The 24,845-nt window shown below is 36.8% G+C and overlaps 2 protein-coding genes across 6 annotated transcripts; one reads left to right on the top strand and one right to left on the bottom strand.

Moving 5' to 3' along the window:
- The first annotated feature begins 11,098 nt into the window (after positions 1 to 11,098).
- Positions 11,099 to 14,555, top strand: LOC104212706 (uncharacterized). The gene is made up of 8 exons (XM_009762054.2): positions 11,099 to 11,213; positions 11,311 to 11,378; positions 12,437 to 12,556; positions 13,142 to 13,215; positions 13,293 to 13,350; positions 13,426 to 13,527; positions 13,728 to 13,839; positions 14,162 to 14,555. Exons 1-8 carry the CDS (start codon positions 11,143 to 11,145, stop codon positions 14,283 to 14,285), a joined length of 729 nt encoding a protein of 242 aa, XP_009760356.1. The 5' UTR covers positions 11,099 to 11,142; the 3' UTR covers positions 14,286 to 14,555.
- Positions 14,556 to 15,615: 1,060 nt separating this feature from the next.
- Positions 15,616 to 22,896, bottom strand: LOC104212707 (GDP-mannose transporter GONST1). Of its 5 annotated transcripts, none has more exons than XM_009762057.2 (10): positions 22,704 to 22,896; positions 21,262 to 21,429; positions 19,992 to 20,220; positions 19,769 to 19,908; positions 18,925 to 19,054; positions 17,975 to 18,073; positions 16,994 to 17,148; positions 16,463 to 16,579; positions 16,264 to 16,361; positions 15,616 to 15,832 (listed from the first exon to the last, which is right to left on the bottom strand). In XM_009762057.2, the coding sequence occupies exons 1-10, from the start codon at positions 22,712 to 22,714 to the stop codon at positions 15,774 to 15,776; spliced, it is 1,206 nt and encodes a 401-aa protein (XP_009760359.1). In that variant the 5' UTR covers positions 22,715 to 22,896; the 3' UTR covers positions 15,616 to 15,773. The 5 variants fall into 5 exon arrangements, with proteins under 5 accessions (XP_009760359.1, XP_070018935.1, XP_070018937.1 ...); XM_070162834.1 differs by having other exon boundaries at positions 22,660 to 22,894; XM_070162836.1 differs by lacking the exon at positions 22,704 to 22,896 and adding an exon at positions 22,504 to 22,557.
- Positions 22,897 to 24,845: the final 1,949 nt, after the last annotated feature.

Consider the following 24,845-nt stretch of genomic DNA (forward strand, 5'->3'; position numbering starts at 1 on the left):
GAAAAAGTGTGACTATTTTTGTAAATTAGCCCATAATTTTCCTATATATACAAAATTAGGACAATATTTACCCGATTTACCTAGATATTCCTATTTACAAAAATTAACAATTTTTTTAATAAAAAATATATAAAATCGGTCAAAAACTATAATTTATATACTAATTGTATATTACTTTTGTTGTACAAAATTCGGTCAAAAGCAATAATTTATGTATAACTTATATACAACTTGTATATATTGTTATTAAAATTCAGTCAAACACATACAATTTATATTATTGTATGTATTTTGTATTCCACTCATACGCCCAACTTCCCTATTTTGCTTTTTAATGTACAAGCTATGGATCCATTGGATCTACATGGTGTCCTTCTTTGCACTAATTGCCCACAACAGTTTTCACAAGGCAACCTTATTCCATAAATGAATATCCAGAACATTTAGTCCACCTGCCAAGAATGGCATACAAACTGTGTCCCATACAATTAAGGCTCTCTTGGATAGTTCACTATTTCCTGTCCACAAAAAGGTTCTACATGTTGTAACTATCGGCTTGATAATCTTCTCTGGCAATAGAAACACCTACGCCCAGTATGTCTGCATTTCAAATATCACACTCTTAAGTAGTTGAAGCCTTCCACTATATTAGAGAAACTTGGCAGTCCAACAGTTAATCCTAGCAGTGATCTTCTCAATCAATGGCTTACATTGTTGAACAATCAATTTCTTTGAAGACAATGGTACTCCAAGATATTTAAATGGTAGCTCCCCTAGTGTGAATTGCATCTCTTGTAAAACCATTTCTTTGAATTCCCTTGTGACACCAGCAATATATAGAGCATTATTTTCCATATTAGCCTTGAGACGTGAGCCTCGTGAACAATCCTATTTTACTGTGTCTGTTTCAACTTGATATAATACTTGCAGATCAAATTTTTTTAATAATTTATTTATTATTTTGCTTCACATAAACCTCATTTTTTAAGCTTCAAAGCTCCAAAATGCTCCCAACCAAAGGTGAATCTAGAATTTAAGTTTTATGGGTTCAAAATTTAAGATTTTTAGCATTGAACTCATCGTATTTTTAAAGTTATGGGTTCATATTGCTAAACATTGCAATATTAATAAACTTTTACATATAAATTTATGTTTCGCGCCGAAAGCACTGAGTTCAGTTGAATCCGGTGCCGATACATTGTATCCACCTATGTTGCTTCCAACTTCTTTGGCGAATAGCAACTCATTTGTCATTCTGATGAAAGATTGGAGTCTAATACATTATGTTGTATATATTTGATAATTATGTATATAAAAATGTAAGTAACCAAGAGACCACCAACATGTCCCCTCCCACGAATTGTAAAGCAATATGTCACGTCCTTAGTTATTAACTAAGTACATGTGCGACACTTGACAACTCGCTCACGGTCTTGCACAACTTACTCATGTTCTTGCTATGTCAAGTCAGCCTTACTACACTCAAGATCGCTAAGAGATTGGAAGAAAGAACACAAGAGAATTATTAAAGGAAGCTTTGTATTAGATAGAACTTGAATTGTTTGCTTGATGAATTACAAATGAGTGGCCCCCTTTATATACTAGTCTCCTAGGGGCTAGTGTATAAATATTAATTATTATACAAGTCCTTGATATTTACAAGATAAGAGCTTTCTCTAGAATTTTCTACAAGCCTAGAAGATTCCAAGGACTTTCTTAGCAAATCCATAAGGATCTAGTTTTTTCCTAAGGAAATATCCATACCTCTCTAGAATCTTCTCACAAATGCTAGCCTTCTTCTTATGTAAGCTTCCACATGGCATTGATATATGTCAAATGGCGCCTATGTGGCATGATGATATGGCAGGTCATCACACTCTCCCCCACCCAATATTGCGACGACCGCAGCGCAATGCTGCTGCATAAACTCTCGGATATTATCTTTGAATTGCCACAAGTCTTCATATCGTTCCCATGTGGCCTCTTCCGGTGATTGCCCTTTCTAATGGACGAGGAACATAGCGGTGGCTTTTTGCCCTTGTTTTCTCCTGGCCTGGTAATCTATGATAGCCTCAATCTCCCGATCATGCGAGGCGGTGATAGTCATTGGCACTCGACTTGATTGGCCCCTACTCGGATCATCCTTATCTCCATGATATGGCTTAAGCATGCTGGCATGGAAGACATGGTAGATCTTAATATATGATGACATGTTAAGCTTGTATGAGATCTTGCCTACCTTGGCGACGATCTTAAATGGCCCCTCATACTTGCGAATCAGATTTTGATGCATGCCCCGTAGTGCCTTGAACTGTCTTGGGTTAAACTTTACCATGACCATGTCCCCAACTCTATAGTATGTGGGACGCCGCTTACGGTCCGCAAACTTCTTCATCTTCTTAGCTGCCTTATCCAAGTATGACTTAGCAGTGTCGAGCTGCTCCTCCCATCCTTTGGCCATATGATAAGCCCCCAAACTCTTTCCCTCGAACGTGACTGGTAATGAATGTGGAGTTTGTAGTTGCTGGCCTGTGGCTAGCTCAAATGGTGTCCGCCCAGTGGACTCACTCCGCTACAAGTTATAAAAGAACTGGGCGATGTCTAGGAGCTTTGCCCAATCTTTATTATGCACGCTTACATAATGCCTCAAGTAGCATTCTAGTAAGGCATTGACCCGTTCCGTTTGTCTATCCGTCTGTGGATGGAAACTAGTAGAAAAATGCAGTTCTGTGCCAAGTATGTCGAACAACTCTCTCCAAAAGTTCCTAGTGAAGCGGGGGTCTCGATCACTGATGATATGCCTTGGTAATCCCCAATACTTTACCACATTCTTAAAGAATAGCTTGGCGGCTTCCTTAGCTGTGCAACCCGGTGAGGCAGGCATGAAGGTAGCATATTTGGAAAATCTATCCACGACCACTATAATAGTACCATAACCATCAGACTTCGTTAGGCAAGTGATAAAGTCCATAGTCTCGCTCTCCCATGGACGCTCTGCAACTGGTAGTGGCTCCAAAAGTCCTCCGGGTTGTTGTTCAACCTTGTCCTGTTGACAGACAAGACAAGTCTGCACATGGCACTCTATGTCATCTCGCATGCGTGGCCAATAGTAGACTGACTCAACCAAGGCCCTAGTGTGACGTTGACCTGGATGACCAGCCCACATTGTGTCATGACTCTCCCTTATGATCCGTCGTCTAATGTCTCCAAACTTAGGAACGTAGGCCCGCTGACCTGTGGTAAGTAGTAGGTCGTCTTCTATCCAAAAATGTCTCGTATTGCCTTTTTTAGCTAACTCGATAAGTTGTCTGGCTATTGGATCATACTGCATGCCTTCTTTTATAGCCTCCCAAATGTCCCATCTCGCTGAAGTGATTGTAGCAAGCTCGGCTTTCTGGCTCAAGGCATCGGCTACAACATTACCTTTTCCTGGCTTATACTCCAGTCTAGACCACGAACCTCGACCCGAGTAGCCTACTTTGGTGTGATCTTCTTCTGTGTCTAAAAGTAGCTAGTAGCCACATTATCAGTCTAGACCACGAACCTCGACCCGAGTAGATAATATCTCCATGTACGAAGGCAATGCACAATGGCAGTCATTTCCTTCTCTTGCACCGTGTAACTCCACTCCGTCTCATTTAACTTGCGGCTCTCAAATGCTATGGGATGCTTATCCTGCATTCGAACACCCCCAATAGCGAAGTCTGAGGCAACTGTGTGCACCTCAATTGTCTTGGCAAAGTCAGGTAATGCCACTCTGTTACAGCTGCCTTAAGGCATTCAAACGCCTTTTGACAATGCTCCGTCCAAACCTATGGCTTGTTCTTTTTTAGCAACTCAGTCAATGGTGCGGCCTTTGCTGAGTATCCACTGATGAACCGACGATAGTAGTTAACAACGCCAAGGAAGGATCTTAACTCAGTTACCTTTATGGGTGCCTCCCACTCCTGGATAGCATGTACCTTAGCCTCGTCCATGTGTAGCTCGCCATTGCTAATGACATGGCCTAAGAAGTGCACCTTTGATTGTGCAAACTCGCACTTCTCTCTCTTTATATATAGCTCGTTCTCTCGCAAGACTTGGAAAACCTTCCTTAAGTGCTCCATGTGTTCCTCCAACGTGTTGCTGTAGATGACTATGTCATCTCGGTAGACTACCACGAACTAATCAAGGTAGGGATGAAAAATCTTGTTCATAAGGGTGCAAAATGTGGCCGGTGTATTGGTTAAGCCGAAGGGCATCACCAACAACTCAAAGGCTCCATATCTCGTCACACATGCTGTCTTTGGCTTATCCCTTATTGCAATGCAAACCTAGTAGTAGCTCTTTCAAAGATCCACCTTGATAAAGTACTTGGCTTGCCCAAGTCTATCAAACAAATCAGCAATGATCGGGATCAGGTACTTATTCTTCACTGTAACCTTATTAGGTGCTCGGTAGTCTATGCACAAGTGCAACGATCCATCTTTCTTCTTCTGGAACAATATTGGTGTGCCGAAAGGTGCCTTTGATAGGCGAATGTGACTAGCATCCAGCAACTCTTTTAATTGTTTTTGAGCTCCTCCAGCTCGGGCGGTGCCATACGATATGGGGAAAATGTGGGTGGCTTAGCCCCTAGCTCCAACTCAATCTTGTGATCCACCTCTCGCCTAGGTGGCAAGTGCTTAGGTAACTCCTCGGGCATGACATCTTTGTTATCCTCAAGCAACTTCTCTATGCAAGGCGACACTGCCTCTTGAAAATTCTTGTCTTCCTCTAGACTTGCAATGGTTGCCACGAACGTCGGCTCCCCCTTCTTGATCCCCTTGACAACCTGCATAGCTGAGAGTTGTGCTTGGATCTGTCCGTGTGGCACAGTCACTGTAGGTACCATGTAAACTCCTTCTTGCTCCATAACCAAGAGACGTTAGAGGTAAGGGTCAATTAAAGTATGACAATGTCTAAAGAACTCTTGCCCCAGTATGATGTCAAAGATATCCATAGCGGTTACGGTAAAGTTTGTAATACCTTTCCAAGTTCCCAATTTGACACCAACTCCATTAGCCACCCCATGAGCATTCTGTATCTCAGCATTCACGGCCTTAACGCGAGAGTTGGTTGGAGCAAGCTTCAATTCTAGTCTCTTTGCGGCAGCCTCAGTCACGAAATTATGAGTTGCTCTAGTATCCACCATTGCACGAGCGGGCTTGATGTTGATGGTGAGATCCACGTACTGATTGCCATTCTCGGTAGGTTGGATAACTTGCTTCGTGACAGCACCACATAATCCAATCATACCCAAATGTGCGGTTCCCGGACTCTCTCCTTGTGGCTGCTCCTTCCGCTCACGTACCATAGCATTGAGGCTCTTGAGGTCAGGACAATTCCTGAAGCCATGTGGCCCTCCGCATATATAACATCCCTTCTTCTCAACCTATGCCTTCTTCTCGGCGTAGCCCTGACGGCCGCTCGACTTTTTGAAATCTTGAGTCTTGGAGTATTGTTGTTGTATCTCCTTGCCTTTGCCACGGTCTCCCCCACCTTTGACTTTGTTAACCTTTGATTCCTTGCTATTGCCTTTGTCGTGCTTGTCATGCCTGAAATCCATCAATGATTCGGTCTCTACTATGGCTTGGTCTATATCAGTGACTTGTCGGCATTGCAACTCCTACTTAGCCCAATTTTGCAACCCATCCATGAAGTGTAACAACAAGTCATCATTGGTCAGGTTGGGGATTTGAAGCATAAGGGTAGTAAACTCGTTGACATAGTTACATATGCTCCTTGTTTGCTTCAATTCCCTAAGCTTGCGCCTTGCCTTGTACAAGACATTGTTTGGAAAGAATTGTCGCTTGAACTCCGCTTTGAACTGATCCTATGTGCTAATAGTACATAAAACTTTATCCACATCGGCCATCTTCCTTCTCCACTATAGCATGGCAGTCTCTAAGAGGTGCAATACCGTAGTGTTGATCTTGGCCTCGTCGTCCCTCACTTTGTCGTGCCTGAAGTAGTTCTCCAAGTGCCAAAGGAAGTTTTCCACTTCTTGTACATCACGAATACCTTTGAATACTGGGGGTTTAGGAGCCTCGATCTTGGCCTCCCTCGTCACCACAACATTGATGGCTACCTCGATCATGCCAGCATTGACATGCTCCTCGAGTGACTCTATCTTTGCCTTCATAGCATCGATAGTACTCAAAGCCTCCATGAGTCTTCACTCTAAGGCAGTGATGGTTTGCCTTAGTTCCATCTCAGTCTGTGTTCATCCCTCCAAGTCATTTCGGATACTCTCAATCTCTTCAAGAGTGTGCCCCTTAAGAACGTTAAGGGTGCCTTCCACCTTCCCCAAGCATTGGCCAAAGATCTCCATGGCATCCATCCTCGCGTTCATCTTCATCACCCACTTTTTACCGAGCGAGACGTCCTCTAGAAAGACCTCTACTTCATCCTCGCTCGCCTTAGTGGCAGATGGTTCTTGGGATGTAAGCCTTTCGTTTGACACAACCTCAAGTGGCACCTCCTAGCTCTTGTTGGTGGCATTCCTCTTTTTGCTATAGCCACTCTTGCCAGCAGTATCCTAGATGATGTTGGCTTGGGTGTATGCAACGTTAATTTCTTCGTCGTTCACCATTCCCTTAGTTAAAACCTTTGCTCTGTTACCATGGTATCACGTTCTTAGTTGTTAACTAAGTACACGTGCGGCACTTGACAAATCACTCACGATCTTGCACAACTTGCTCACGTTCTTGGTATGTCAAGTCAGCCTTACTACACTCAAGATCACTAAGAGAATGGAAGAAAGAACACAAGAGAATTATTAAAGGAAGCTTTGTATTAGAGAGAACTTGAATTGTTTGCTTGGTGAATTACAAATGAGTGACCCCCTTTATAGTCTTCTAGGGGCTAGTGTGTAAATATTAATTATTATACAAGTCCTTGATATTTACAAGATAATAGCTTTCTCTAGAATTTTCTACAAGCCTAGAAGATTCCAAGGACTTTCTTAGCAAATCCATAAAGATCTAGGTTTTTCCTAAGGAAATATCCATACCTCTCTAGAATCTTCTCACAAATGCTAGCCTTCTTCTTATGCAAGCTTCCACATGGCATTGATATATGTCAAATGGCGCCTATGTGGCACGATGACATGGCGGGTCATCACAAATAACTCTAGTGCCAAAAGTCAAAAATCCTTCCTCTATCAAAGAATACAAACCTATCTCTTGTTGTACCACACTATACAAAATTATATCCAAAATACTAACCAAACGATTACAGGGATTTTATGGACAAGTGAGTTGATAATAGTCAGTCTGCTTTTGTTCCAAGCAGGGTAATAACAGACAATATCATTTTGAGTCATGAACTGGTAAAGGTTTATGGGAGAAAAGGTCTGTCACCAAGATGTATGATGAAACTTGACATGCAAAAGGCCTATGACTCGTTAGAGTGGATATTCCTAGAACAAATTTTGGTTGGTTTGGCATTCCCTGATAAATATGTTAAATGGATTATGAAATACATACAAAGCGTCACTTACTCCATACTTATCAATGACAGTCCAACAAAACCTTTTGAAGCCAAGAGAGGATTGAGACAAGGGGACCCCTATCCCCATTTTTGTTTGTACTAGCAATGGAATATTTTACAACAAGCCTGAAAAAACTGCAGCAAATCCCTGATTTTAACTATCATCCGAGGTGTGAAAAAATGCATACTGTGCAATTAAGTTTTGCAGATGATCTTCTCTTATTCTGTAGAGGAGATTCAACTTCAATCATATATAAAAGCTTCTTGCAGTTCTGTTTTCTTTGGTGGAGTTCAAGAAAAGGTACAAAGTGAGATTCTTGAAAACTTGGGATCTGCAAAGGGCGAGCTGCCTGTCAAGTATCTAGGAGTCCCACTCAGCACTAAAAATTTTGATAGCTACACAATATCAACCATTACCTATAGTAAATGAGTAATCGAAAGGTGTATTGGGGAAAATAGGGGGGGGGGATAGAAGATAGTAGACATGCATGATGATGTAAAAGTTGGTGTCCTGTCCAACTTGTGGGGTTCTGTTATAATGTAAATATTTTCTTGGTAGATATAAAATCTATAATTACCCTAAAAAATATAAGTAAGTAATAACATCTATAAGAAGGGTAAGTAAGTTTATAATATAACATAAATAGGTAAAAATCACTTACATATATGAGGAAAAAGTCACAATTTTAGTCTTGTAGTTGATATTAGCCATTGTCCTTAAATTTACAAATTTCATCAGTAAAACTCCAAGATAATATCACTTCGAAACTCCAGTATAATGGCTATCTTTCAAAGAGGGAATTGAAATGTGATTAGTGGACATTAATTCTAGGATAAAAAATAAAAATTCACATGTAACTACTATTATGAGGTTTCAAATTTCACTAATGAAACTCCAACTTTATTATTATTCCCTCCGTCTCAAATTATTTGTCGTATTTTTCTTTTACACGATCGTTAAGAAGCATTAATTAGAAGGGGTTTTTAACTATTTTATCCTTAATATGTCTTAAGATGTAATCTCTTTTTATTGAATATTTATTTATTTATTTATTTATGTACCATCTCCATCTTCAAAAACAATTACTACTCGGGGTAAAATACGGAAAAATTATTAATGTTATCTTAACCTTCTAAAATGACAAATAATTCGAGACAACTATTTTTAAAAACCACAACAAATAATTTGAGATGGAGGGACTAGTTTAATACCTAAAGTCTATGGTGAAGTGCAACAATAGCCACTTTTAAGCCCCCTATTTAAGATATATCTATAATTTACAATGTATTTAAAGATTAGCCAGTTCACCCAAACTTCAGGACTAAGTATCCTGAATTCGAAAATTCAGGACTTAGGGTGTGTTTGGTATAACGGAAAATATTTTCCAAAATAATATTTTCTTGGAAAACAAGTAATAATCTTATTCATTTTCCAGTGTTTGGTACGCAAATTAAGGAAAATGACTTCTCAAGAGTATTCATAAATAATTTAGATATAATAAACATGAATCCATAAACTTTCAAACCAACAACCTTCCGGACCCACAAATTTCATAAACTTTCCAACCGCTAAACTTTCAAAACCGCGAAATTTCGAACCCGTAAACTTTATAATTTCTAAACCTGTAAACTTCCAAACACATAAACCTCCGAACTCATAATTTTGGAACTTGTAAAATTTTGAGCCTTTAAACCGATAAATAATAAAATTAAAACTGAAAAATATATTTTAAATTTTTTTCGGGGGGAGGGGAGGGGGCGGGGGTAAAGAAAAAAAAGGGGACAACAAAACAAAAAAAAACAGAAATTTAAATTACAAAAAAAAAGTAAAAAAAAAATTTTGTGTCGGGGGTAGGGGTGAGGGGGCTGGGGGTAGGGCTAGGGGGGGGGAGGACAGCAAAATGAAAAAAATAGAAATTTAAATTACAAAAAAAAGTAATTTTTTTTGCTGGGGAGGGGGGCAGGTGAGGGGATTGGGGTGGGTAGTGGGTGGTGCAGAAAAATGAAAAACAAATATTTGAAATTGCAAAAAAAAAAAATATTTGCAGGGGGAGGGAATGGAGGGGTAGTAGGGTGGGTGGTAACGAAAAAACTGAAATTTGAAAAAAAAAAAAACTTTTTTTGGAGAGGGGGTGGGGTGGGTTGGTGAGGGTGGAGAAGGTTGAGAAGGAGCTTTGGAAAATATTTTCCCTTCTCTTGATAAAGAAAACATTTTCCTCCAATTGGAGGAAAATGAATTGATAACGAAAATGTTTTCCAAAACATTTAAACCAACCAAACATGGGAAAATTAGAAAATATTTTCCTTCATACCAAACATACCCTTAGTGTCCTGGATTTTTGAGCTGCTAATTTGAAATTCAGGACTAAGTATCCTGAATTTCTGAACTACTAATTTAAAATTCACATTCGAACTTCTGGAAACAATTTTCGAACTTTAGGATACGATGTCCTGAAGTTTGAACTTTAAGGCTTAAACTCTAGGACGTCGTGTTATGAAGTTTGAGCAAAATTGGCTAATCTTTAAATACATTGTAAACTATGAATATATTCTAAACAAAATACTTAAAAGTGGCTACCTGGTGTCATTTTCACTAAAGTCTATGTATAATATGAAAGAAAGTTTTACTTCCTATAACAAAGGTATACACCCTATTTATTATAAACCAAAATTATTTTAAAATATTATTTTCTATAGCTACCTTTTATATTTTATAGCAAAATAAGTATTTATGGTATATACTACGAGTGAGGCATGAAATAAGGCACGAAATACGCTATTTATGTTTTTCCTCTCTCCTAGAAAACTGGACATGCTATTTTTAATGTATTTGTCATTACTGTATTCATGAATACATGGCGTGAATATATGTGAATACATGCATACAACTGAACTGTCTTGATTTTAGGCGCCTTTTACTGTTGTATTCATGAATACAATAGCGCGAATACATGTGAATACATGCGCTTACAACTGGACTGCATGATTTTAGGCTTTTTTTGCTGTTGTATTCATGAATACATGACGCGAATACATGTGAATACATGCGCGTGTAGTTGGACTGCTTGCTTTTGGGCGCTTTTACTGTTATATTCATGAATACAATTGCGAATACATGTGAATACATGCGTGTACAGTTGGACTGCCTTTATTTTAGGCGCTTTTTGTTGCTGTATTCATAAATATATGACACAAATACATGTGAATACATGCGCGTACAACTGGATTGCCCTAATTTTTAGACATTTTTTGCTACTGTATTCATGAATATAGCAACACGAATACCGCAAATACACTACCATAACAGCTGAATAGTAGTTATAGGAAGTAATTTTGTATATGGTAATACAACAGCACGAATACCACGAATACACTACTGTAACAACTGAATAGTAATTATAGGAAGTAATTATATATATGGTAGCTATTGGAAAGTTAACAACCACTAAACAATAGTGGTTTCTGAAAATTTCTATTTACAACTTGTTAAACTTAAAGCCCAAGCCCATAAAACTAAAAATTAATAGTAGAAGGCCCAAAGGCCCACAAGAAAGAAAGTGAAGTGAAAGGAGCGTCTTAAGAGTTGGCAACGAGCTGTGAGCAAAGGAGAAAACAGAAACCACCATTAACATGAGTAGAAAAGAAGAAGAAGAAGATGACGATATAGTGTGTTTGGACGAATCTTTCTTCATTGATGATAAGTGGGTATCTCTCTTTTTTTTTTGGGTGCAGATATGTACATATAACTTTATGCTTTGTGTATAATGAAAATGAGTTTACTTTTCACTCTTTTTGCAGCTACCAAATTACAGATTTTACATTTGGGTCTCATGTTCTTCAGCTTTACTGCCTCCAATCTGCTTCAAGTTAGTAAACCTATTTTACTTTCTGTAGTTTCTTGAAAACAATAATTGGTGGTGTTCCTTTTTTTTGGGGGGGGGGGGAGGGAATTTGTTGTTGACATCACACTCTTGTACACTTATACTGTTGAGTTGTGATATCAATCTTGCACAGTTGGAATAAAAAATAGCTCCTTTTTAAAAGAAAAAAAGGGTTCTTTAATGCAATGTCTACTGAAAAAAAAGGGTTCTTTAACAGAGGCAGACCTAGGATTTAAGCTCTAAAGATTCAATATTTAAAGTTCTTAGCATCAAATCCATTGTATTTTTAAAATTATGAGTACCTATCTACCATTTGTTGCAATTTTAATGGATTTTTGCACATAAGTTTATGCTTTGCGTAGGAAGTATGGGGTCGCAAGCTGCATCCGCCTCTGTTCTTTAGTGCAATGTCAAGTAGACCAGTGATCATTGGCTCATTTGTGACAAAATTGTTTGTTGGGCAACAAAAACCATCCTCAGTCTTCTTTCTCTTTACGTGGACTACCGAACATCCTCCAACAAATTAAGCCATAATAGATCTTAGAATGGAGAAAAAGGGAGGCAAAGAAATGTTCAAGTTTTCTATCTTAGATAGGGGTCGCGTCCACATTGGGGACCTTTACTTATCTAAAGCAGTTATAAGGACTAATAGTACTACTTTTGTGAAGTACAACATAATAATAATAATTCTTATTGGAGAGGCTTTATAACGAGCAATCGACGGGCTCATTAAATTTAAAAACTTGAGAAGTAAGAAAATGAGGTGGGGATGGGGGATATTCTAAGAAGATTAAGATTCACAGATATAAACCTGTCTGAATATATCAACGACAATGTGTAGTGATGAACACAGCAAATAGTTTGTTAGCTCTCTCTCGTTCCATTACTTGTAGAATTTTTCCTAGCAGTGCAGAACAAACTTCACTAAAATCTTCTCCCATTTTGATATGTTTAGTTTTTGTTCCTTGGATCGTTTTTGATCGCCCCATGCTTGCATTAGTATTACCCATTATAATGACTGCGGCTGACTATTTTTGGAACAGCTGATTTTGATTTGACAGGACAGTTGGTGTGGCCCGGGGCGGTACTGTTGAATGATTATCTTACAAAGAATGCTAACATGCTCCAAGGATGTTCTGTCATCGAACTAGGCTCTGGTGTTGGTTAGTATCATCCCCAAAACCTCAATAAATTAATATATGATGTGTATTTTCTTTGTCCCAGTTTATGTGTCTTTTTTTTTTGGCCATCACTATTTAGATGAAAATTAAATATTTTTTGTTTTAAACTTAAAAAGGAATTGGGTCTGAAATTAGAGTTGGAGTTTATTTTATGAGGAGTAAGAGTTTATTTTTATGAAGATAGGAGCTTTTTGACGTAACTTAAAGGCCACTTTTGACGGAAGACGTGAATTTGAGTTCCTAAACTATTCACAACCTTAACTGCTAATAACATTACGTACTTCCTCCCCCAAGGCAAAAGAAAGACCTTGTCTTTGCACTTCTTTTTATTTTACTTTCCATATCATTTCTCCTTCTCTATTTGTATTTAAAAAAAAGGGCAGCCCGGTGCACTAAGCTACCGCTATGTGCAGTGTCCGGGGAAGGGCCGGACCACGAGGGTCTATTATACGAAGCCTTACCCCGCATTTGTGCTAGAGGCTGTTTCCACACCCGTGACCTTGTGGTCACATGACATCAACTCTATTTTAGTTAAGATTGAATTAGTTCTTTGCATCGTATATACAGGTATAACCGGAGTACTCTGCAGTAGATTCTGTCGCGAAGTAGTGATGACAGACCATAATGAGGAAGTTCTCAAGGCAAGGTTGAGCAATTGAATTTTGCCGCAGGAGTGTGTTGAAAGTTCAGCCTCTAATCTTTTTTTATCTCATTCCAGATTCTGAATAAAAACATAAAGCTGCAGGAATCTTTAGACGATACTATATGTTGTGCAGGTTTGTGAACAATTGAGGACTGTAATTGTCATTTTATAAGGTCATGTCATCATTTAACCTTTATCTTCAATGCAGAATTAAAAGCGGAGAAGCTGGAATGGGGCAACTCCGCTCAGCTGAATCACATATTACAGCAGCGCTCAGAAGGATTTGATTTAGTTCTCGGGGCTGACATCTATATCCTACTTGATTTATCTCCTAATGCTTTAATTGGTACTAATGTTAAATCAACTGATCTACATTTGAAACTCAACAGCAACTAGATTGTCTTTAACTGAATAATTGAATTATAAACTTAACTTTTTAGTTACATTTTTCTTCATTTAGATGATATCATAGTCGAGAAAGAATAGAGTGTATCCCTTGACAAGCTTTAAGTTTTCAGCAGGCAAATGTTCCTTTGCTTTTTGATACTGTTGAACAGCTATTCAGAGACCGTGATCCAAGCAAATGCAAATTTATTTTGGGCTATGTTTCACGAACAAAAGTGTAAGTGCCCTGTCTTGTTTATTGTAATCATGGCTATTGAATGGCTGCAAAATTTTGGAGGGCTTTGCTGAATGTACAGAAAATCCATGTAGAAATGATCTTCAAGAAATTATTGTGATCATGAAACGATGCAAGTTTCGCTTTTGCGTTGTTTACAAAGATTACATACTAGTATATACCCCATCTTCTTCAACATAACTTAAACTAACATCGTGTGGAAGAAAATGAAAAAAAGCCTGTTGACATGATTTTAGCGACTTAACTCATTTTCGTTCTTGATGCATTATTGGTCTTTACGCCTAACCGATCATTCTATATGCAGCATGGATGCTATGGTCATCAATGAAGCAATTCGGCATGGTCTGCAGATAAACGAAGTTTCTGGGACTCGACGTAATATCAAGAATCACGAAGGAGTTATATTTGAGATTACGACTAATCATTAGAGTTGCCAATCTATAATTGAGTTCTTTAGCACCAGTTGAATGAGAAAGTACACAATTCCAAGGAGCACAGAAAAGCTATTACGCATAAAAACAAGACAAAAAGGCTCTAATTGCCACCAAAACCTGGTTTTCCATGTGTAATTTTGACATTCCAGGAAACAGAAAGTTACATTAAGTCCTCAAGTAATCTTGTAATGTGTATCATTTTTTTCTCCAGAATTATCTTAATCTTCCGGTGCAATCTATATTATGCAGATGATAGTGAACTAATTTTATCTCTCCTTTTGATTTCCTTCCAAATTTTGTAGTAGAATAGAAGTCACTTTTGGTATTTTGAGCTTTTGTTTGGTATACTGTGAGATATTTGCGCGGATATTTTTTTGGGCTATTATCAATTTTAGTCTGCACCAGAAACTATTTTACATTCGGTAGCCAAAAATGTGTAAAAATTTGTATAATTTTTATATATAACATATTGAGTGTATATATATAAAATAAAAAATAAAAAAATTCGGCTATTATTTTGAGAGCGGCTATACAGTGTCATTTTCCCTATATTTTTTTTTTAATCTCTGCAGCTTCAACCAGCTAGTCTTTGGCCTAAGGCAACGATTGCAGGGCTCAATAATTTATACGTATCTGTTAGATACTTAGATATATAAGCATCTTAATGATCCTTTTACTCTAATATCAAGCTGCAGTCTAGGTAAAATGTTCTATCCTTGTGGTGACTCTTCCCTTTTCTAAAGGCACTCCTAGAGTTTAGGACTTATTTAGTTTGGCTTATTAACAACAACAAACAACAAAAAACCAGTGGAATTTCACAAGTAGGATGTGGAGGGTAAAGTGTACGCAGACCTTACTTCTTGGTGGAGAGACTGTTTCCGATAGACCCTCGACTCAAGGACAATCTTTTATTTTTTAAATAACCATTATTTTATAATTGGATGAATTGATCAGTTATCTTGACAGCTTATTCTTACTTATAAGAATTGGTGTTCTTTTTAAGGTTGTGTGATGATTTTCCTGAGTCAAGAGCCTACCGGAAAGAGCTTCTTTGCCTTCTTAAATGCAGGGGTAAGGTCTGTGTATGTACTACCCTCCCCAAACCTCATTTGTGGGATTATACTGAGTTTTTGTTGTTGTTTTGTGTGATGATTTATTTTCATGTAACTAGTACAAAATCACTCATTTAAGGGGTTTGAAATGAAGAGACATTAGGCTTCTTTATCTGAAACTCCTTTTAGGGGTTTGAAAAGAGGTGATATAGGTGGTTTTAGCTTGAAAAAATGTTGGAAAAAATACAAGCTCATAAAATTTGAATCAAGAATCAGCAGCCACAGTAAAGAGGTTTATATCAGAATAGGCAGGTCCATTGATGAATGAAAATCTTGATCTATCTCTTGAATTGATTGATCATGTCACATTTTTGCTTTACAATCAAGGAAAAAGCTAATATACAATTGAAAGGGTGTTAGTTTCCACTGTTCAAGATCGAGATTTCTCCTGCATCTTTGCTCGGGCGAAAAATACTCCAGCCAAGAGGCCTGCAAAATGCAACAGACATTTTCCTTAACATTGTTCTAGCACATCTTCACTTAGAAAGGTATTAGATCAAAGCAGTGGCGGAAACACCTTCACGAAGTGGTGTCATGTGACACTGCTTCACACACGTGTATAATATTTTTCTAAAAGGATATGCAAGCCAAAAAGCTTAAAATAATGCAAAGTAAACATCAATTTGAGAGAGGACGTAAAGTCCTAGAACTCAGTTGCCCCAGACCCAAACACGCGTACAAGCTGAATTGCGACAATAAATCAATACAACAACAACAACATAGCCAGTATAATCCCACAAGTGGGGTCTGGGGAGGTAGTGTGTATGCAGCCTTAGCCCTACCTTGTGCGACAATGAATCAAATATTCGTGCAAAATCTTGTGTACGCTGCTGGAGTAAAGAGAAAGAGTAAACACTCACCAAAGAATATACTGGCAGAGTTCTCCAGACTTGTTGGGACATGGAAGAGGAAAATACCAGCAACAGAGAGTGGTATCTTATTTAGTGATCCCACAAGACTGCAGAATCCGAAATCAAAGAAAAATCAAATAGGGAAAGATTTAATGTCAAATTAATCAAAGAAAAATGAAATAGCCCAGTCATATGAAAAGAACCATACCTATAAGTGGTGGCACTTGTTTGGTGAAGAAACCACATAGATGTGAAGCTAATTGCTAAGCCCAAAAATCCACTAAAGGTTGTTACCAACCAGAATGTTGGCAATTGTAATAGTGGCCTGCACAAAAAAACATGTCGCAAAATTATCAATGTGCAATATAACAGTCTTCACCTTCAGTAAAGTAGCAATATAGTATTAGAAATTATCACAGGTTCTAACAATAGGCAGAAAGCATGTGCATACATGTGAATGCGTGTGCCTCAGAGACAGAGGCGGACATATGTTACACCGAGAGGGGTCACCGGCACCCATATAGTTCGGCAAAAAAATCATGTATACATGTATATGTCTTTAGAATTTAGTGATAGTGGGCACCCTATATACAATGTAGATTTTGGTTGAATCCAAAAGTGCACCCCGACCTTCAAACCTTAGGTCCGCCTCTGCTCAGAGAATGGTCACTACTTAAGGATGAGATAGATCAAAAACGTTGAGGAAAACAAATTGCTACTTTGAGAAACCAAAACTCACGTTCTAGAAAGGTAGTCCACCTCGTTGAATACTAATATAAGAAAAATGCCTAAAGGCAGTGAAAGCGTGTTATTTAGCAGAACCATTGAGAACTCGTCCAGGTTCCCGGATTTAGTCACTTGCTTGGCAGTGTCCATGACCCTGCGTAGAGTCAACTTCACAAGAAGATCAAAACATTATTTTAAATTTAAGCATTAGCATTGGAAATAATTCAACATAGGAAAAAGATGCTAGATGCACAAAAAGTTTTAAGAATTTTCAAGCGATTAATTAGAACATCAAATTAAATGTAACCTCAAGAAAAACGACTGAGATGAGACGCTCACAAATCAATTGGGGAAAAACTGCTGCTTGTTCCCATTATTGTTGGCAAACAGAAACCAAGCCGAGTCAAGTTCTGGATGTTTTGAGCTTGACTGAAACATTGAATAGCTGAGTTCTAGCTTAGAGTATGGGACAAGCTTCAAATTGAACACAAGCTAACTAGGCTCAAGTTCGAGTTTCAATTCGAGCTCAAATTATATATTTACTAAAACACTGTATATATTCAAATAATTGAGTTTTTAAGAATTAAATCGGGAAGTATTATATCTCTTTACCTGGACAGACAGCAACATTAATACCATGATTAACATTACTCGAATCAAACTGTATCATCATTTTCGTTTCACATTGAGAGCGCATAAAGAGGTATATGGCAATTCGGTTACATCCTAAGACACTTTCAGAGTTCAGAGTTTACAAGGGGATATGTTACTATCACATCTCTTCAATAGGAAATATCTGTGTGTAATCCAAAATATTGCAGCTCCACTTCATTAGAAGCTTGAGTTGTTACAAAGGACATCAAGTACAGCGATGTTCTATTCAATAATGTTGTCACATGTGGGCATCATTCTTTTTATAGACGAAGCACAGTTATTGAGCCCATATATATATATTGATCATAAAGGAAACACAAGAAGAAAAAGATGTACTTACAGAATATGACGCTGTCAAGAAACAATTAATAATCTGCCATGTATAACCAATGGCATGAAAAGAAAGATCTGTAATTCCTCCAGAAATTGCTGAAATAATCTGCACAATACAACTGAAGAGTTATATCTCTAATGCTTTCATCTCACAAGTACATCATATTTCAAAGTTTAGTTTCAGTATATGCATCTCTAGTGAAATCACGTCAAGGCTGACGGTTTAGGGTTGAAGACGGACATTCCAAATACTACTGAGCTCGATATGATACTCCTGAAAACTACTGATAGCACTAGTTACCAGAAAGAACCACTGGTACCAGAAGTAATGCTCGAAAAAAAAAGATGGCACACAATTCATTAAAGTACGTGCCATTTGTTCTAAATACAGCACATACCACTTGGTCCCGCCATGAGATTCATTCTATTAGCTCTACGCATCACTTAATATGCCTTTGACTGAGGACTAGGGTTCTAGCAAATACTGTGAGTACTGAGTAGTGCCTACCGAAAAATCTGTACGCTCTAAAAACTCTTATTGTGACAGGAAAGGGAGAAAAGAATACTAATGCCAATTCTGGATATACAAAGGCGTTGAGAAATATCCTTAACAAATTACTTTATAGAGTAGCATTTGGTTGGCCAGTAACACTTCGTATTTACATACTTCACTTGAACTTTATGATGCACTAACACATGAATCAGTAACAGGTATGCTGCAGATTTTTAAAAAAGATTAGTAGACATAAGAGGAAAAGTTAACACGAAACAACAGCAGAGTTCCTCTTATGTGCAAGTGACAAGAAGAAAATGTAAAGCCTAGAGTAACAACTGATTTTGATCAACCGCAGACAATTTGGTGCATGTTATCTTGCTCTCACTTACACACAGCCAACATACCAGGATAGTAGCTATGATGCTACCGAAGCAAAAATTCTATTTAAGCGAATATCATACCATCAGGAAAAGGGCAGTCCAAACTCTGTTATCGTGGGTTTTGTTGAATAAATACATCTCACCAACAGCAGTTATCACATTAGTGACATTCTTCAGGACAGTGACCATAGCAACATTGATGTACTTTAGACTGCAGGAAATAAGACAATTACAAGTAAGCTATTCAGCCAAGATTCACTGAAACACAACTTTAATTGGTAAACACTAAAGCAGCTATGCTAAGGCATCTTTCAATGCTGCAGCATAATATGGAGATAATATGCCAGAGTACTGAAACAGGTGATGAAAATGTTGGAGCAGAAGAACATAAATAGCTCCACTTGAAACCTTTTTTTTTTTTTTTTGAATTTTAATGTTTTTAACCCTTTTCTGCTTTTTGACATGCCGTGTAATGAGAATTTGAGTGTTCATGACCTACATCTTAAGCATCTTTTCATCTAAAGAGAAATTGACATACATAAGAGATCAAATTGAAGATACATCAATCAGAGAATCCTCCAAACACACATAGTGTGTGTGTGTGTGTGTGGGGGGGGGGGGTACTAGAATTAGAGCTGCGTAAGATACGAGTCTTGCATGAAGCTACTGGAATTATAATAAGACCTTCTAAGATATCATGCATTGTAGGTAGAAAACAATGAATTCCCAGGAAATATAATATTGCATAAAGGCCCATCTGACTCGATCACACCGACAAACTGTTCCCAGAGAACTGTGCATCATAGATGCGCTTCCAACATAACAGGGCGCAATGAATGACTTGTGCAACCAGCAGCAAATAAAACAATATGCATATTCAAATAATGAAATGGTACGACAAATGTGACGAGGGATTATCTTGTACCTGAACATACTTGTTATAAGCATCCCAACAAATATAACATTAACAGGCAACCAGACTTTGACTAGCTTCCAAGTGAGTGGCTCTGTAGAAATTACCCCAAAAAGTCTCAAGATAGAAACCACCACCACCGAGACAAAATTCTGCATTAAAGATCAAAGATTATTGTCACTACCCAACCTGTATACCTCGATAACTCAAAAATGTAACAAAGCTTGGGAAGTACCTGATAGAGCATCAATGAAATCCCTGCATTAAAGTCATAGCTGGAGAGTACATACTTGTTCACTAATATCATGCTACAGGACGAAATACAATAAGCGACTCCGGATAGCAAGGCCTTATTGTGTACGGTGACAACTTTATTGCTGCGTACTGACTTCTCTGCATCTTTCTCCAACATCCCATTTTCCAAATCTTCATCATTTTTATTTACAGCTTTCATGGAAAAGGATCTGAAGACAATTAAAAAATAGCAACATCAATTACAGTGTATTTAAAATTATTCTAATCAAAATTAGTAGCATGGCCATGAAAAATAAACAAACCAAGGCTTAATAGAGTCCCTAATATTGCAAAAAGGAAAATAATGTTAAGGAGAAAACACAGCCATCATCCGGCTGTAATTTAGAATCACAACATATAATATTAGCACATCAATGAAGGGAGCGCTTAAGAATCTGCAAATTAGGTGAGAGCTAAAAACAACATGAAAATATTTTTTTCCTAACACCCTCTTTCCACCAAAAGAAAAAAGAGAGCAAAGACAGATGATTGAACTTTCATTGCCTCTTTAATCCCTGCAAAAGTATTCTATTTCTCACTGGCCATGCAGTAGCAGATCAAAAGGACTTTCACAAGGCAAAATATATAATACAAAATTACGTTCTGAACCACAGAAGAACATACTGCAATGTATCATTCTGCAGAAACACACATAAAACCCAATGTGGTCCGACCTTTCGCCCGAGCCTGCACAGAGCGGGAGTTTAGTACACAGGGTTGCCCTTAAGATATTAGGAAATATATTGGTGATATTGTCCGCTCCAAGTCTGCCAGTATTTCATAAATACAATGCAATATGAATACTTGTATCCAAATAGAAACACAGTGTTTGTAGAAACCAATACAAGGAAGAAAGAAAAGATGCACGATGTTTGCAAGGTAAGCGCTATGTACAAGGATTATAGTCTTGAAACCTATGCATATCAACATACCAAAAATATAAATCTTCATATAATAGATATGTTCACAGTTGTAAAACTGGGTGAATCTCCAAGAGACCTAGAGCAAGTAGCAGCGGTAGTATCTATTAAAATACCGCCACGTTGAAATGAAATGCATTAGCAGTATTAACAAGTCCACCAACAAGAAGCAAACATGTCACCAAGGAATAAGCTCCACCAACCAGAAATGAACCAATGTAAGTAACGATAAAGAAAGACAACAAAAATATAATGACAAAGGAAGACGATAATGGCATCAATTAAGTGCACCTGTTAACTACTTCTCTTCTGAAAGAACTGGAGACGTGATCCAGCAAAATTGATTGATGATCTAAGATGTTTCTTTCCCCACCTTGGCTACTGTTATTACTATCCTCTATAAGGCTCCTTTCCGAAAGTGGATCAGGAGAATCCAGAGAGGCAGCCACTGATAAACCTCTTCAATTAGAAAGAAAATGGTTAAGGCTATAAGCATCAATAAAATGTCAAATAGAGCTGCTACTTAGACACCAACCATAAGAATTCATCATACAAGAAGCATATAATATTGGATTTCAGAAATGTAGAGCATGAACATCATAATGCAACTTAAACTCAAACTCAGAAAGATTTTTTCGGTTTCCCACCCGGTGTCCAGTACTCACATTTAGGCTCGACTAAATCTGGATTCGCGCCAAGAAGTCCCACATTGGGGGGGGGGGGGTAAAAGTGCTCCCTAACAAAGCCGATTCCATACCCTGGGCTCGAACCCGAAGTCTCTGGTTAAGGCAGAAAGATTTAACATGAAGGAAACTAAGATTGAAACTTTTCTTGTTTCTGAATTTATTGAGCAGAACCCGAGGTGCACTAATCCAGACAATAGCGTTCATCAAATCAGCCAAAACAATTAAAGAAGGCCAAAATGCTAGACTTTGAAAAGTGAAATGGTTAACTTAGGCCCACCATTTGTACCATTTCAGCTTACTAACCTCATAAAGATTAAGCCAGCATGAAGTATAGGACAATCTAATTTCTATCCATTTTCAAAGAGACTTATACATTACCACGCAGTGATGCAGGCGAAAAAAAACAAAAAAAACTGAGCTTCATTGCAACCCAAACTTTATCAGCCAACTTATTAAGAAAAATGAAGCAAAAATCTTCTTTTGACATATTTCCTGCTTCACAAATTAAACTAAAACTAAAAACTTACTAAATTTTTTCTCAATAGCAAGTTAACAGTACCTTATCTTCATCATTCAAACAAGTAAAACTATACTCCCTCTCCCCTACCCCCTTCTTTTTATGACAGCTCAATATGATGCAACACAGACAGTATACAATCACACTTTGGCAGTTCCTTTTCCTTCTCAAAATTTGTCCTTTTTCTTTTCATTGTTTCAAAAAATCTTGAAACTGATATGATGTATATCGATCAGCTCAAATATACAGCTAGACCAAGAAAGCAGCAAAGGCTGAAATTCAATTCTTTGGAAAAATAAATATATAAACAGAGGCAGAAAAGATACAAACGTTATTGCAAAATTTGTTACACCCAAATGATAAGAGAAAACTAGAACAAAGGTCTCTCCATTTACCAATCAAGAACTCAAGAAAAAACCATAAAGTTTATATCTTTAGGTAAATAAAAGAAAATAAAACTGACCCATAATGAAATTATATACATACATGATATATTTGATCACACAGAGATATAAGAGTCACCAAATTACCTTGAATTCATTCAACCAAACGGTTTGTCAACTCCTCAATTTGTATGGAAAAACAACCCAAAAATATACACTTTAAAATAATGAAAAAAGAAATACAACAAGTAATTCTTTATTTGGTATATTATGTGGAAAGAAGAGATGTAAGGAGAGTGCTAGCTAATATTTTTCTATCTTTGTTTGAATTTCAATAGGGCACTAAAATTTTGGCTTAGAGTGGAATTAGAATGTATGTGTTGACTCTCAAGGAAGTGTCACTTCTAGTTCAGTTACTAAACGGTGTCGGTTTATATAAGGTCAGTTTTATTTAGGTATAATACCAATGAAAGAGTGAATAGTGGGCTTGGCAAGAAAGCATGTTTGACAAAATCAAAGGACTCCAATTTGGAAAGTCAACTTTTTGTGGATTTTTTTGGGACGGTGATGTTCGGGCAAGCTTGATTTTTGATAGGACAATCCGATACAATAAACACATAAGTAAAAAATTTGAGTAATAGTATTCATCGAAAATAGATGAGCTTACATTTAGGGTGATAAATGAAATTCTAATATGAGTTCCCTGTGTTGTTACTCGTGGAAGTGATAACAAGTAGCTACTTTTGCGCATGCTTTTTAAAATATATTTACAGTTTAATTATAATGTATTTATAGATTAATCAATTCGCCCAATCAGGATCGAGGCTGAATGAGTGGTTTAGAGGGTAAATGGTTAGGCTGTTTAAAATGGCGCCACGCGTGCTTATGAATGGGTCCGTAATATAGGGCTACAAGTATTAAAATGCATAACAAATAGAGTAGATAGTAACGAATAGTATAACAGGATACCTATAACAAATTTTCGATAGTACAGGAGTATATTCAGCCCTTTTCTGTATATTTTAAATAGAAGGCTTAAAAGTGGCTACTAGTGTACTTCGCCCTTGTTACTCTTATACCTTTAACTATCCAAATCTGAATCATTCATTTGGAGACTTAGGCCTCATTTGTTTGTACTTAATGGAGGTCTGAATCTTAATCATTCAGATCTCAAACATTAAATGCGTTTGTTTTTAAAGTCTGAATCTTAATTATTCAGATCTTAATCATTAAGTTTTTTATTTATTTATTTTACAACCACTTAATGGGTTTGAATAGGTCTGTATGTTTAAGATCTATGACAGTGACTTAATTTCATTAAGATGCTATCACATATTCATTATTAACTGCCGCCACCGCCTATCATTATCAACTACCACCATGCCACCACCACCACCACCTCCATCATCCTCGATCATAGCCGTTGTGAGCATGTGATTTTTGCCTCACATGAATTACTCCAAAAAGAATTTCCAAAATTAGATTTTTTTTTATTAGGAATTACTGTGCAATTTGCTTGAGTGTTTGCATATTTTGTGCATATTTAATTTTATTAATGCATTGAAAATACAAAATATAGCATCTGCATTTAGAATTTAGTTTTACATTTTTAGATTAATTAAGTAAATTGTTGTTTTACAAAAATAAAAATTCACAAAAATAACATATTTTTGTATTTTTAGTCAAATTGTGTGATTTTTCTTTTAATTTAGTATTTAATTATTTATGATAATTATTATTTAAAGTCAATTAATATTATTTTAGCTTATTGGGTATTAATATCAAGATTTTAATGTTTTCTTGCTTTTCATAAAATTTAAAAATATAAAAATAGTCTTTGCATTTTAATTTCCAAAAAGATTAAAAGAAGAATTTCAAATATATATATATATATATATATATATATATATATATATATATATATATATATATATATATATATATATATATATACTTAGTTTAGTTTAAAATTGAAAGCCTTTAATAAGTATTGAGTAGTTTTTAAAATTCTTTATGGCTATTTTATTTTCATTTTTAATTATTTCTTACTATTTAAATAATTAGTATGTTGGTCTATCTTTAACCAAAAAATAAATAAAATAAAAAAAGAGACGAAACAAAATAAGAAAAACAATGAAAATTGAAAAAAGAGTAACGAAGCACAAAGCAGAAATGCTAGGAAATGAAATTTCAAAGTGTTCCTTTCCAAGTTATCTTCGTGTGTTTGTGGAAATATTCCAACAACAATCTAGAGGGGTCCACACATTCCAAACATACATATTTAATTAA

Source organism: Nicotiana sylvestris, chromosome 11 (assembly GCF_000393655.2).
Source record: "Nicotiana sylvestris chromosome 11, ASM39365v2, whole genome shotgun sequence".
Classification (NCBI taxonomy): Eukaryota; Viridiplantae; Streptophyta; class Magnoliopsida; order Solanales; family Solanaceae; genus Nicotiana; species Nicotiana sylvestris.

Coding starts and splice junctions, on each gene's coding strand:
- LOC104212707 (XM_009762056.2), bottom strand. Junction 19,909..19,991: donor TTTCATTGATGCTCTATCAG/GTACTTCCCAAG, acceptor TCTTTAATGCAG/AATTTTGTCTCGGTGGTGGT. Junction 19,055..19,768: donor CTTATAACAAGTATGTTCAG/GTACAAGATAAT, acceptor TATTTCCTGCAG/TCTAAAGTACATCAATGTTG.
- LOC104212706 (XM_009762054.2), top strand. CDS start 11,143: ATGAGTAGAAAAGAAGAAGAAGAAGATGACGATATAGTGTGTTTGGAC. Junction 11,379..12,436: donor CTGCCTCCAATCTGCTTCAA/GTTAGTAAACCT, acceptor TTTTTGGAACAG/CTGATTTTGATTTGACAGGA. Junction 13,351..13,425: donor CGATACTATATGTTGTGCAG/GTTTGTGAACAA, acceptor TCTTCAATGCAG/AATTAAAAGCGGAGAAGCTG.